We start from the raw sequence: 12,683 nt of genomic DNA, 5'->3' as shown, positions 1-12,683 counted from the left end.
GAGGCTAACGGATAATGGGGACAATACCCACCCAAGTCACAGCCTGTTCACCTAGCTGCCGTCTGGCGTGAGATACAGAAGTATCCGCTGTCGTACCACCAGACAGCAGGTTCTCTCTCTCTTTTTCTAGTGTGGCATAAAGGGACTACAACCTCCATTTTGTTGCGCAACCATGTGTTGCAGAATGGCCCTTAAACCTTAAAATAGGCTTGACCTATTTTTCCTGGGGTGCATATTGTACTATAATTTCAGGAAATACAGTTTATTTAAGCATTTATTTTTTTGTATTTTTTGTATTCATAGACTGAAGATCTTGGGGTAATTATACATTCCCTATAACGGAGGTCTCATCGTCAGTTATGGTGCCTCCAGCTTGATCATGCTTGCGGCCCATCGAACACAATACGTGTGGGTGGGAAGTCAGTGAGGGATCAGGGATTCTTACAGCACTAGTGACTCCTATTGGTTGGCTAACAGGAGGAAAATGAATGTTCATGAGTGGAAAGTCAGTAGGGGTCCTACATTTGTGACTTCAGCTTGTTGTTTGGGATGACTTCTTGGGGGTGGTGGGACCTTTTGGGATAGCATGAACACGTTTTCTGTTTCTGAAGTGTGTTCAGTGTCAGTGTATGTCACTGCTCATGAAAAATACACTCTTTTCTGCTGTTGGAAATGTAAAATCACTTCCCGGGCAGCGCCAAAAGTCACCACCCACTAAAGTGTTAAGAAGAGTAATTGTGAAAGCTTTGGGTATATATATTTAAAAAAAATAATAATATATATATATACATATTTTAAAGTAGATTTGTCACTTCTTTGTGAGAACTCATTTTTCTCAGACACTTGAAGAGCCAAAACGGAATCCCTCGTGAATCACATAAGTGCAATTAGTAAGAAAGAGTGTCCTGATGCTCCTACTCTTGATGCATTATGTATTTAATAAGCCATAATCAGTGCAGAGCACCACATTATTTATGCAAACTTCAAGCATCGGAACCAACCAGCTTGTCAAGCATTATAAATAAAGATGTGTAAACTTCCTTCTCGGAGGGTCCTTGAAGTAAACAAGGACATAGTCGTTCTTGTAAAATCCTGTTAATAAGAAAAACTGTGAGACTTGGGTACTTAGACAGGCAATAATTACTTTGGGTTCACATTTGAGTGTGGTTATCCTACATATCAGCTCACCATCATTTCCAACTCTACACACATCCTTTTCTTCAGAGCCCTCTAAGCACTGCTTGGCTTATGTAATTGCCTCTATCTGAAACCTATGACTTGTCTCTGACACTTTAAACTGATTGGGTTTGTTTATCCCCAGCTAAACTCAGAACCCTAGATAATCCGTGCAGGAGAAAAAAGAAGAAAAAAAAAGATAATATCTCATGTCTGCTCATCTCACCCCTTATCCAAACAAGACCATGTTTGTCTCCCTGAGCAATAACACGTCGCTGGCCTAGATAAATATGACCCACGTCCCACGCTAACGCAAGGAGGGCTGGGAAAAATACACACGCAGACCAACACATATATATATTAGTACTGGGCAACGATTACATTAATCGCGATTAATCGCATGGTTATGGCAAAGTTCAATAATGAATTCAAAAGTAGCGTATTGCGCACTTTTATTTTAAAAGTACTGCTATATGAACAAAAGGGCAATAATATGTGGTTTGCAAACACTTTAAACAAATAAGGTGCTTTTTAACAGCAGTATTCCCTTTACACAGTAGCAGTTCTATCTCTTCACTATCTGGGCTCAGTGTGTGACGTCATGTGAAACGTTCCACTGCTGTGCAACAGGAATAAAATGTTTCAGCACGTTTCAGCAAAATGTCTGTCTTCTGTTTTCATGACAGTCAGAGCAGGTGAATGCAGCTCTACTGTTCATCAATATAATGCTGTAACTCCGAGGTGATGATGGTTACCCAGCGATGTCAAGTAGTCTCCAGTGAGAAGAACAGCTGGTGCACGTTGTAACGCTGTAGCTTTTGTATTCTTCTTGTGATGGTGCGTCTTGAGGGAGGCTCATACGTGCCGTCATTCGTTGCGATCCTAAAGGTGCGTTCACACCAAACGCGACGCGAACGCACCGTGAGAACGTCCCTCAGACCGACATCTTCCACAATACTAATCAGCCTGAAGTTTGTATCCACTTCGCTGTGGCATTTGTTAGCTTATCTTGCTTTTGTTTATCTATACTTCTCCCGCACGCTGCATCCAACATAGTCTGCCGAAGCCTTCCTCCACCGCTGCCAGTGAGCAACGGACTTTCAAAATAATAATAACATAAAAATGCGTTAACGCGCGATAAAATAATTGTCGGCGTTAATTAATTAATGCGTTAACGATAACGCGTTAACTTGCCCAGCACTAATATATATATATATATATATATACCCACATGCCCATTTGGTGCATTTATAAGCACAAAGGCATACATTTCCAAGTGGACAAAGGCCGCAGACTCAGTGGGATACTGAGTCACGCACACACAGATGCACACTCTTTAAGGTCAGACACATTAAGACAGAAGTCCTTTAATGGCGGTAATGGGGGACAGAGAGCAGATTATTGCTTACGGAAAAAACAACAATGACCAGCAACTCTCAGTTGTGGTATTTTAGTGAAACAGCAGGCGGGCACATTCCAGGACAGCTGCCAGAAACAACCAGAGAGTATCAGAGAGTGAAGGAGCGCACGGGGAACCGCAACTATGTTCATTTGGCCCCTGTTCCACGACACAATAACAGTCATGACATTGCAAAAGTAGACGCGTAATTAACTTGCAGAGAATAAACTGTCAGGAATATGAATTGCTGTGTAGATTTATTAGAAGTATTATTATGTAAACCGCTTGAATGAAGAGAAGCAGAGTTTGATGGATTAAGGTCGTTCAGATAAAAAAGCCAGTCTCGCTGCCATGCTGCATCTTCTCTTGGCGGCCCGCTGATGTGACCGGGACATAAAGAACGGCGTATTTACTAAAAAGCAATCCTACTGAAAGTCATTTCTGTTACTACATCCATCCAAGGTGTCCACTGATGTAACGTAGCGCCCTTAGAACGATGATAACGTCATGCAGGACACATCTTATTTTGTGTTGTCAACTTCTTAGAATCCAAAATATTCTTTAAAGAGTAACTGCACACTTAAAATGTTTTTTTTTAAACTATTAACTAAATAAAATAACTGTACTGTGATGAAGGTCAATTGACATTTCTTAACAGATTTATAAAGCTTGGCCTTTCACAGCTGAAAATGGATCCAAATGCCATCTACTGTTTTAAATCAGCTCTAATCTTCAAGGACAATTTGAGACTCATCTAAATCATGAAATAAAAGAATGTAAACGCCCTTTAATCCGTCTCCCTCTCCTCGCCCCTCCCCACGGTGTTTATCCTTTTCTACTCTTTTCATAACCACTGTGTGGCATTACGATAACAGCACCATTTGTGTGCTGGGAATTAAGCCAAAGGCACATTATAGAATCTGGTGAATCAGTGTTAAAGACTGATTATCTGGCGACAGCAATGTGCTTTCCTTTACTGTGACAAGAGTATGTAGATGAAGCATTAAGTTGTTTGATTTGTTTTCACTTAGCGGCTGGCTAGTGCTAGCTAATGAATAGCATGCCAATTTCCCCCTGGTTTCATGCTAACGTTACACTATGTTGCACCCCCGCTGCTAGGAGACTACAGCTGAAAATCAAACGGACACTCCAAAGGCTAGGGTGTTGTGCAGGGCCATAAGTCGTCTCCCAGCTAAAGGGGAGTCATCAAATTCAGTGCCCCATGCCATATCGATATTTTCCAAGCTACTGTAGCCGTCATATTTGTCGACTCTGCCTCGAGGCTATCGCCGTACAGAGGTAAATCTTTTTAAACATGCGTTCATATATAAAATCTGTAGGCAGCTGTAAAAGATTTTGGTATCGAAAGTGTTCTTGATTCCGCAGTAGTCCGAGTAGGATTGACCAATTATGTTCGAGCAGGCTTTGGTTGAATGCAGGTAAACAGTCCATGTGGAGAACAAAAGAGGCAGAACACATTGGCCAAAATGGAATCCACCAGCTATTTTTTTTAAATTGTGCGGTTGGTGGGGTTAGGCTCATACCTGGGGGTGAAGTTACACTTCAAAACACTTGGCTGCAGCTCATCTCTAGAGGCCTTTATTATTTTCCCACATGTGAATAAAAGTGTCAACCACAACTGTCGATTACACAACTAAAAGGATCTGATGGATTTGCCAATATTTAATAAACAGCTTGCAAAGCCATGATGTCAACTTTAATTTCGTTCAAGCTCCCACACGTTTCCAGTTTCTGCTCACTGCCTTGTACTCCCTGGTCTCTGCCTCACTCCAGACTCTGCCGGGACTCCGAGGTTGAGACTAGGAGGTATTTATTGTGCGGGGAGCGAAAATCAAATAGAGAAGGCAGAGATGATGTTTGCGTTTGAACCGTTTAAATCAAAATGATCTGCGCAAGCGTGATGCGACTACACGGAGTGGGTGTTTCAAAATCAGTTTGTGAGAACTGATAAGAGGGACCACGCTGAAGTCCTAGCACCAAACTCCAAGTAAAAAACTCTCCTTAGAAAGGTCTCGTAAAATCACTCTCAATAGTTTGGGAGACATTTTTTTTTAATTGATGCCTTATTTTTCGCTTCTTTTAATCCAGTGGCTGTTATTTATTTATCAATTTGTAAAGCAGTTGTAAAAACTTGAAAATAATTTCACGATAATTTAGTGTTTGGGAATGTTGGAAACTCAGAGGCAGACAACCAAGCTCGCAGGGACAGGACGATTGACAGCGAATGAAGAAATTATCTGCAGAGAAAAATATTTTGAAAGTGCAGTTGGATTTGCATAAAAAGACACATGATGATAGATAATCATGGGATACATAGCAGTATGAGAAAACTGTCAAAGAGTTAAAAATTGCTCATTTTGCAAATAAAGAAATCCTATAAAAACGTCCCCATACCCTAAATGATTCACCCACGGCTGAATGTTATACTAAATTTTATTTAATTGTGTTCCAAATTATATTCATAACAAAAATCGATGCCTTGAATCTAAAACCGACGATATTAGCAAACAATGATATTTTTTACAAAAGCACGCATGCAACTTTGTGGCAAATGCAGTGCAGAAAACCTGTTTAGGCAACAAAACTACTTGGTTAGGTTTCGGAAAATATCTTAGTTTGGGTTAAAATAATTACATTTGAACTACTTAATTAAGTGTAGGCAACAAAACTATTTGGTTAGGTTGAGGTGGTTTGGGTTAAAATGACTATGTTTGTTATGTAAAATAAGTACAGAGTTACAGTTTTGTTTGTGTTCTTTAAGAAAAGGTTGTGGTTGCCGCTGCTAACCATCCAATTGCAAGTGCAAACAGTGCAAAACCGCCAGTAGAAAGGTTTATCTCATTGCCCGCATATCTGTGCTTGTATGCTTCAGCGATACAAAGCAAAACAGGGAGCCTCTTAAAAACATTGCTCAATAACGCAACCAGTGGTCAACAACTCCACAGAGTACCTATAATTAACGATGAGCGGCTCCTCACTAAAATGTGAATTGCTGGTCCACTTTAAAAGGTCAGCCCACCTTAAGTGAGCCATGGCGGGAGTTGTTGCTAACTATTGGGGCTAACCCCCTTGACTTTAATTAGCAAGTTCACAGCTTTAACGCCATACTTCATACTTCACACTCTTTACATTTTAACCAAAGCGACTTACAATTCAGATTCTATCACATAGGCACAGCGTAGGCACAGCGTAGGCACAGCAGGCACAGCTACGGGAGCAATCTTGGGGTTAAGTGTCTTGCTCAAGGATACATGAACATGCGACTAGCGGAGCCGGGGATCGAACCGTCGATCCTCTCCACTCAGCCACAGTCGCCCACTCTGTCACGCGGAAACCCTGACAGAGTTAACCGACAGACACACTGCTGATAACCTCGCAGCTCAACTAATAGTGTGGAATACTTTCCGTGGAAAGCGGCCGCATGCGTCCGCGACAACTGCTACAAGATCTCGACCAACATTATGATGAAGTAGGTGGGCTTCGTGGAAACCAAGAGGTGGGAACGTACCCACTGTTGGCTACATTAAAGCCAGCCTTCTGCTCCATTTTTGGCGAGAGTCTGGTTAGCATCAGCGTGTCGAGACACAGCCACGGATGTGTGTTTCTGTTTACACTGAGCTGGAGGTAATTGAGGAAGTCTGGCTCTCTCCTCGGGAGCTCTCCGCCGCTCAGCAGGAGCCGTGTTACTACTGAACCAAACATCTCACATCTCCCTCCTGCTTTCTCCCGTAACTCTCTCTGTTTATCTCCGTCCTCACATGCCTCTCTTCCTCTCTCTGCCCTCTTCTGCCTTCTCCTTCCCTCTCTGCTTCTCCTGCTGGGCGGGGGGGGGCGTTCAACACTCAGAGCTCAGTTTTCTAGCTTCACCCGGGGCTGTGTTTATGTCCGTCAGCAACACCTCCTTCGACCTCCATATCACAAGACAGCAGGGGGAGCAGCTAAGTAGCCCTCCCGCGTGCATGCAAATTAGGTCATCTGTTTGACGGACTTTCACAAGAAAAAAAAAAACATTCTCACCTGGAACTGGCCGGTGTAGTCGTCGTCCGCGGTGCCCTCTCTGCCCTCCTTAAGCGCGATGAGGGTGAAACCCCGGAAATAAGCGGGGCTGGTTGCCAGGAGGATCACTGTGAAAGTAGAAGAGCGAGTGCGGTGTGTTTAACTCCACAGTAGATAGTAAAAGTGGCACATGCATCTGCACATTGGGGTCACGCCGCGTGACACAACATGCACACAACATTAAGAGCAGCATCCCCGTGAGCATCGGTGTGATGTGGAAGAGTGAGGGGCTGCATGAACAGAGCTTTAGCATCCCACACAGAGAGCCTGTACATTTCACACGAGGAGTTCAGTGAGGGGGGAAGGATTTTATTCGGCTCACACTTGTGCCCTTACATTGAATTTTCAGACCATTTATCCTCACTTCTGACAGGGAAGATGTCAATATTTTCAATCTTTTCCAGCATTTTGGGTTTTTAAAGTGAACATATTTGATGCTTAAAGGCTGTGTAATAACTTCTATTTTTGTGTTGTCCTCCACAGGTCTCTGATAGCTGATTCAAACTTAACCTTGGATTGCTGAATGTGGCGTCACAACCCCAAAAAATTGCATAAGGAAAATGATGTCATTGGGGAGACTTCAACACAAGGTGACCTTAGGCCTGTGATAAAACTGTCAAACTGTAGAATGCTCGTTCTTGTAACACCCCCCCCCCCCCCCCCCCCCCCCCCCATCAGATCACTGTTTCTTTTTTATTTCTATGAACAAAGTTTGGATTTTAAAAAGCAGAGTAAGTGAAAAAGTTGTATTTGTTGCTGGTTGTTGAAAACTGCTCGTTAACTTCTAATCTTGCCAAAACAAATCAATGTGAGTTGACCAAAGTTGTGGCTTTTCTCATGTGGACAAATAAAATCCACCAGGCCGGACAGGGACTTTTAATTCCTCAGGATCAGCTTAATTGGAGCCACATCTGTGTGCTGTTTTTTCCTCTGTGCCTGCCCCTTAGTTTGCAGGGAGAGGAGAGGAAGTGAATATAGGTATAACAGTATAACACTAAGAAGCTTTATCAGGCCACAACTCTCCCCGCAGGAGCCAGAGGAGCTGGTTTGGAAATTGTGTCCTCGAAGCTGCGATTTCAAGTCAAATTTTAGATTACTTGCAATGTAGACACGCTCATGTTTTCTCTTTAAGAATACAGTGTTTAGAGTACATGTGCCCTGTTTACCAACTTCACAAACACAGCTTTACGCACTGATTGCGCAGACGGACTGGTAACAAAAAAAGTATACCTCTGTAGCTGTTGCCCGGCTGATAGGTTTCGGGGTCCCCCTCCACTCTGAGCCTGAACTCGTGGTGCCCGTCCCGCCGGGTCCCCTGGGTCTGCGCCCGGAGAATCCGCCCGCAGTAACCGTCCAACCGGCCCCCGGCGGGCTCCTCCACGAAGGCGACGGCGTTGCACAGGAAACTCGAGACGAAATAGCAGAGCAAAAACAGCACATGGAGATACATTCCCATCTCGGAGTCCGGAGATGAGTATGTTCAACCAAACAATAAAAAAATTAATTAAAAAAAACTGTGGAAAGGAGAAACAGCGGGCAGAGGATCAGCTCCAGCCCCCTTCCTCAGGAACTCCAAACCTAACTACAGCGGCGTCACAGTCAGTGGTAAAGGTGAAGAGAAGGAGACGAGTCCATCCTGAACTAGAGAGAGAGAGAGAGAGAGCGCGTCAGGGGCGCACCACGTTGAAGCGCTGCTGAGCGGGTGTGAGAGAGGAGCTGCTGCTGCTGCTGCTGCTGTTCCCGGATCAGTGTGCTGCGTTGACGGAGAGCCTGGGAAGCAACGGGGTGGGGGCTGCCAAATAACCGAGCGCGGGTGCACGCGGCTGTCTTCTTGGTTTTTAGGCGAGGGAACTCTGCACTTTTACTAAGAGCCAGCCAGCCCTCCCCTCTCACACAAACACACACGCGTACAGTACACGCGCTGTCTGTCTGTGTGCATATCTCTCACGCGCCTACTGGGGAAACATACAAATGTCCTGCTCTCTGTTCAAAAGCGACAGCAGATTTTTTTTAGAGCTACATCTTTGTACCGAAATATTTTTTACCGTACTGTCCCGTGCGTATTTACGCATTATCTGTGTCGCTCTCATGCGAGTTTAACGTGTTCTATGACCAAACGAGCAATGAGCATCACTTAGTATCACACAAAACGCAGTACTGTTCAATGCTCTGAAGTTACAAATACACCAGAATACAGTATGAGCCGCGTGCCCCTCTGATTAACGCAGAAAAACGTGATTTAATGAATTGCATACTGAACCTAAATTAATTGAATTATAATGAACCTTAAGGTGTTTGGACATACGCTCCATTATAAGCTGCTGTCACTTTGTTTGTTTTTTGATAGTTTTCTTGTGGATTAAATGCACACTTTTCTGTACATCTGGTGTAGCTACACGACGGTTTCTCCTCACGGGCTGACAATAAACCCCTCGTAAACACTTTCACAAGACATATATGCATTTTTACAATAGGACAGAGTCTTATGGCCAATAGGGGTCGCAATAGCATCTTTGCGCCTTTGGGTCCTCCAGAGATACTTAGTAAATGTGTCACTCTCCTGATCACTGCACCCTTTACTCTCCCATCTCCTCAAGTTGTATTACAGCGCGGGGGAAAGTGCGAGGGATTATGGAAATGGGGGCTTTAAGGTTTCATATTAAATGTGTAGTTTTGAATCAGCTGAAGCAATACGTTTAAGTTTATTTTTTTAATCCATTTCCTTTTTGTGACATTTTTTCTGTCTGAATTACAAGCATGAAAAAAAAACGTATTACCTTTGCTTGTATATTTACAGTACTACAATCAAATGTCCGTGTGTGTGTTTGTGGATAATAAAACTTCATGGAAATGAGCTGGATCAAATAAACTTGCACCAAAACCGATTCGCTCACGTTTACGGGGCTTTTCGTCCAAATGCCAAACATGTGTGTGCGTGTGTGTGTGTGTGTGTGTGTAAACCTGAGGATTGTTACCCAACTGAAAGCAGAGAGCTGGAGATGGTTAAACCAAACAGCCTGAATGTCTCCGCGTGATGAATCCCATCTGGAGTGACTCTGCTCTATAAACTTTCTGACGGATGGCTGACGTCTGTTGCTTACACCCTCGGCTGAGAAGTGGCGTCAAAGACGACCCACTGGAAGATCAGGATGAAAACAACCTGTTTGCACACTAGCCAGTAACATTCCTCCGTTAAAAACATCCAATTCAGTTTGAGGAAATCAGTCTTCTAGCTTCCCCCGCTGAACAGCGTGACGTTATTTTTTTATTTTATAGTTTTATATTATCGAGTATTATTAATTTATTATATATTTGTTTCTAATTATTTGTTTATTAATTTCTGTTTCATTGTCTAATGTTCTTTGCCTATGAGAGTTAATCGACAATAATACGTAAACCTAGACTAAGACGTGGGTTTTAATGTGTTTTTCTGTCTGTTTTGTTGTCCTTGACAATATTAAACATGGAGAGATTGTTGTTACTTTTGACACTGTATTAGTACCTACAGCTCAAGTAATAATAATACCTGTACGAGAAAAAACTCCCTCCAGTATTAGTGTTAAATAAATGTCTGAATAGATGGGAATAAAATGCCTGGTTTTTCAAAGTCTTGCCGCAACCCTAATAACATATGCATTTGTCTTTTGTCAACTTGCCTGCTTGAATAAAACTTTCATGAGGGTAATAAGGTTGTGAAGCAGGAAGCGCAGGCCAAAAGGGTGTATTAAATATGAAAATTGCACTGATCTTAGTGTGGGGAAGTCATTTCCTCTAATGGACTCCAAGGGTCCTGAAAAAGCCTTCAATATTGTGCTCAAGTGTGTAATAGAAATTCTAATCATTTTACAAAGCGTTTTGTTCTATTCTCCTCATAGAAGGCATTTGCTTTATTTAGGTCCTTTTTTCTACCGCAAGTAATGAAAATAGATTTCATGTATTAATATATAGTGAGAAAGGGGCCTGCACTAACATGCACGCAGGCTGGAGCGGCTACTTAAACAAAGCATAGAGAAGCTCTGATTACAACACACACAGAAGGAATCTGACTTTATTCTCTGTCCGGGTCAACATTCCTCTACTATATATTTACATAGCAACTAGTTTTTGCAGCTATATTAATGCTCCAAACTGAGTGAATCGACCTGAGCACCTTTAAGCCATTATGCTGAAATATAATATCTGGTGACATGCAGGAGCACGTAGTCATATCACAGCAGGAAGCTTTTAAAGTAGAGCAAGGAGCCGGTTGCACTTTGAACCAAGTCTTATAATGACTTTCCTCTCTGTAATACACAGAAGGCTATAGGCTTGCTACGTTATCCATTTAACAGTGGAGGGCTCAGAGCCAGATAGTCATCAGAGACAAATGAGATCTATATGCCAAATTAAAGCATGTGATGAAATTCACTGTATCCAATACTGAAAGCAAATTGGCAAAAGTTGAACTAAGTGGGGTAAAATACCCAAAAGCTGAGGAAGGTGTATGTATATTGGATCTCTTGTAAAAAGGTAGTTGAAACCTTTTAGCCCCAAGGCCAAGCAGCAAACTCTCTTCTTTGCTCTGTTGAGGAGACATCCATTGGTCGTGTCATTGTGTCTTGTTAAAGACAGCACACACACACACACGCACAAATGACCACACACACAGAAACACTATACTGGCAAATTATCGTTGACTGTATCACTGCACAGATAGGAGAACATGAAGCAGGTGCAATCAGCGCTGACTACCAAACATAATCACAACAGATTGTGTGTGTGTGTGTGTGTGTGTAGAACATATGTGTGTTTTTAGTTGCACATGTGTAACGCTACGTCCACATTAGAGGGCTTAAAGGGATGGCTTGTGAGTATTGAAGCTGGGCCTAGACTGCTCACATGCAAATTTCAAGGAAGCCATGTCAGTCAATGTCACCTCATTTGCAACCAACAATGTTACACACATGGGGGACTGCACATTGGTCCAAAAAATACACAAAGGAGTGGTTCAATCCAGTGACTGCCAAATTCATTTAACATATTTTTCAATTTAAAGGTTGTGGCTTCTCTGTTACACAGATGATACTCCGAAAATTTAACCAATGAGTTTGTATGATTCCTAAAGAAAGACTTTTCATTTCGGCTTTAACAGCTCTTCTGTGAACTAAGTTAAAGGAACAGTGTGTAACATCTGTAATGGTAAAATATATTCTAGTATATTGGGATGTTTTGGAAGATGGGTGTTCTACTGAGGGGAAGGTACGAGATGCAGATAAACACTGCATTCCTACAGAGGTGAATCAGGTCATAAAACCTAGGTCCTGTTTTCCAGTGTTGATGTTTACATGAACACTAAAAGGAGAAACAGGGAACCATTGTTTCCTGTTTCTGCATGAACTGACCCCCAGTTGATCGCACCTGGAGATAACAGATAAGGAGCAGAAACAAATCAACCCATGTCCAGAGACCCTATACTCCCCTCTTTTCACGAGGTAACTGGAGGCGTGACCTTTTGTATGCATAAAACATGATGTGCCTTGTATTTCTTTGACAGTGGTTTGCACAGTTCACTGAGATACGTGTCTGTGTGTCCACTCTCCTGCTTGCAAGCATTAAATTGACACTACTTTGAGCATTTATCAGACTCTGTTTATTTAATCAACTCTTATCCCGCATCTACATAGAAATATTCCACAACAACTTGGTGTCAGAAGTGGGATACGCTGACCGTCCGCCAGGCTCCAGGAGACCGTCCGGAGAACGGCCGTTCCGGGATCTAACAAACAGTTGATCTCGTCTCATACCTCTTTAGACCAGAGAGAGAGAACCGGCGCATCCCAGGAGACCTGGTTGACGTCACGCGTATCCAACGAAAAAGAATTTAATTTCTACAAAGATCGGGTAAGACGTTTTTAATTCCAGTAAAATAGTAAAAAGTAAATACGTAAGACGTATAGTACGGAACAGATGAATGCTCAGGTAGTGTGTCTTATTTGGGGTGTACAATTGTGTTATTTTATCATACGGTTATTTCTGTATTTCTGAAGCATCG

At 42.6% G+C, this 12,683-nt stretch overlaps 1 protein-coding gene across 1 annotated transcript in view; it reads right to left on the bottom strand.

Annotated features, from left to right (window-relative positions):
- The window catches only part of LOC306698614 (spondin-1-like), a 79,263-nt gene extending 70,863 nt beyond the window's left edge, over window positions 1-8,400 (bottom strand). Inside the window, exons 1-2 of the mRNA XM_079163000.1 lie at window positions 7,883-8,400; window positions 6,614-6,720 (exon numbers count right to left, since the gene is read on the bottom strand). Of these exons, the coding sequence (XP_079019126.1) occupies window positions 6,614-6,720; window positions 7,883-8,108 (333 nt within the window). The 5' untranslated portion in view covers window positions 8,109-8,400. The remainder of the gene's footprint in view (window positions 1-6,613; window positions 6,721-7,882) is intronic.
- Between the last annotated feature and the right edge of the window lie 4,283 nt (window positions 8,401-12,683).

Source organism: Pholis gunnellus (assembly GCF_910591455.1).
Source record: "Pholis gunnellus genome assembly, chromosome: 7".
NCBI lineage: Eukaryota > Metazoa > Chordata > Actinopteri > Perciformes > Pholidae > Pholis > Pholis gunnellus.
Note: the sequence above shows the minus strand (reverse complement) of the source record. Positions and strands in the feature narration are given on the sequence as shown.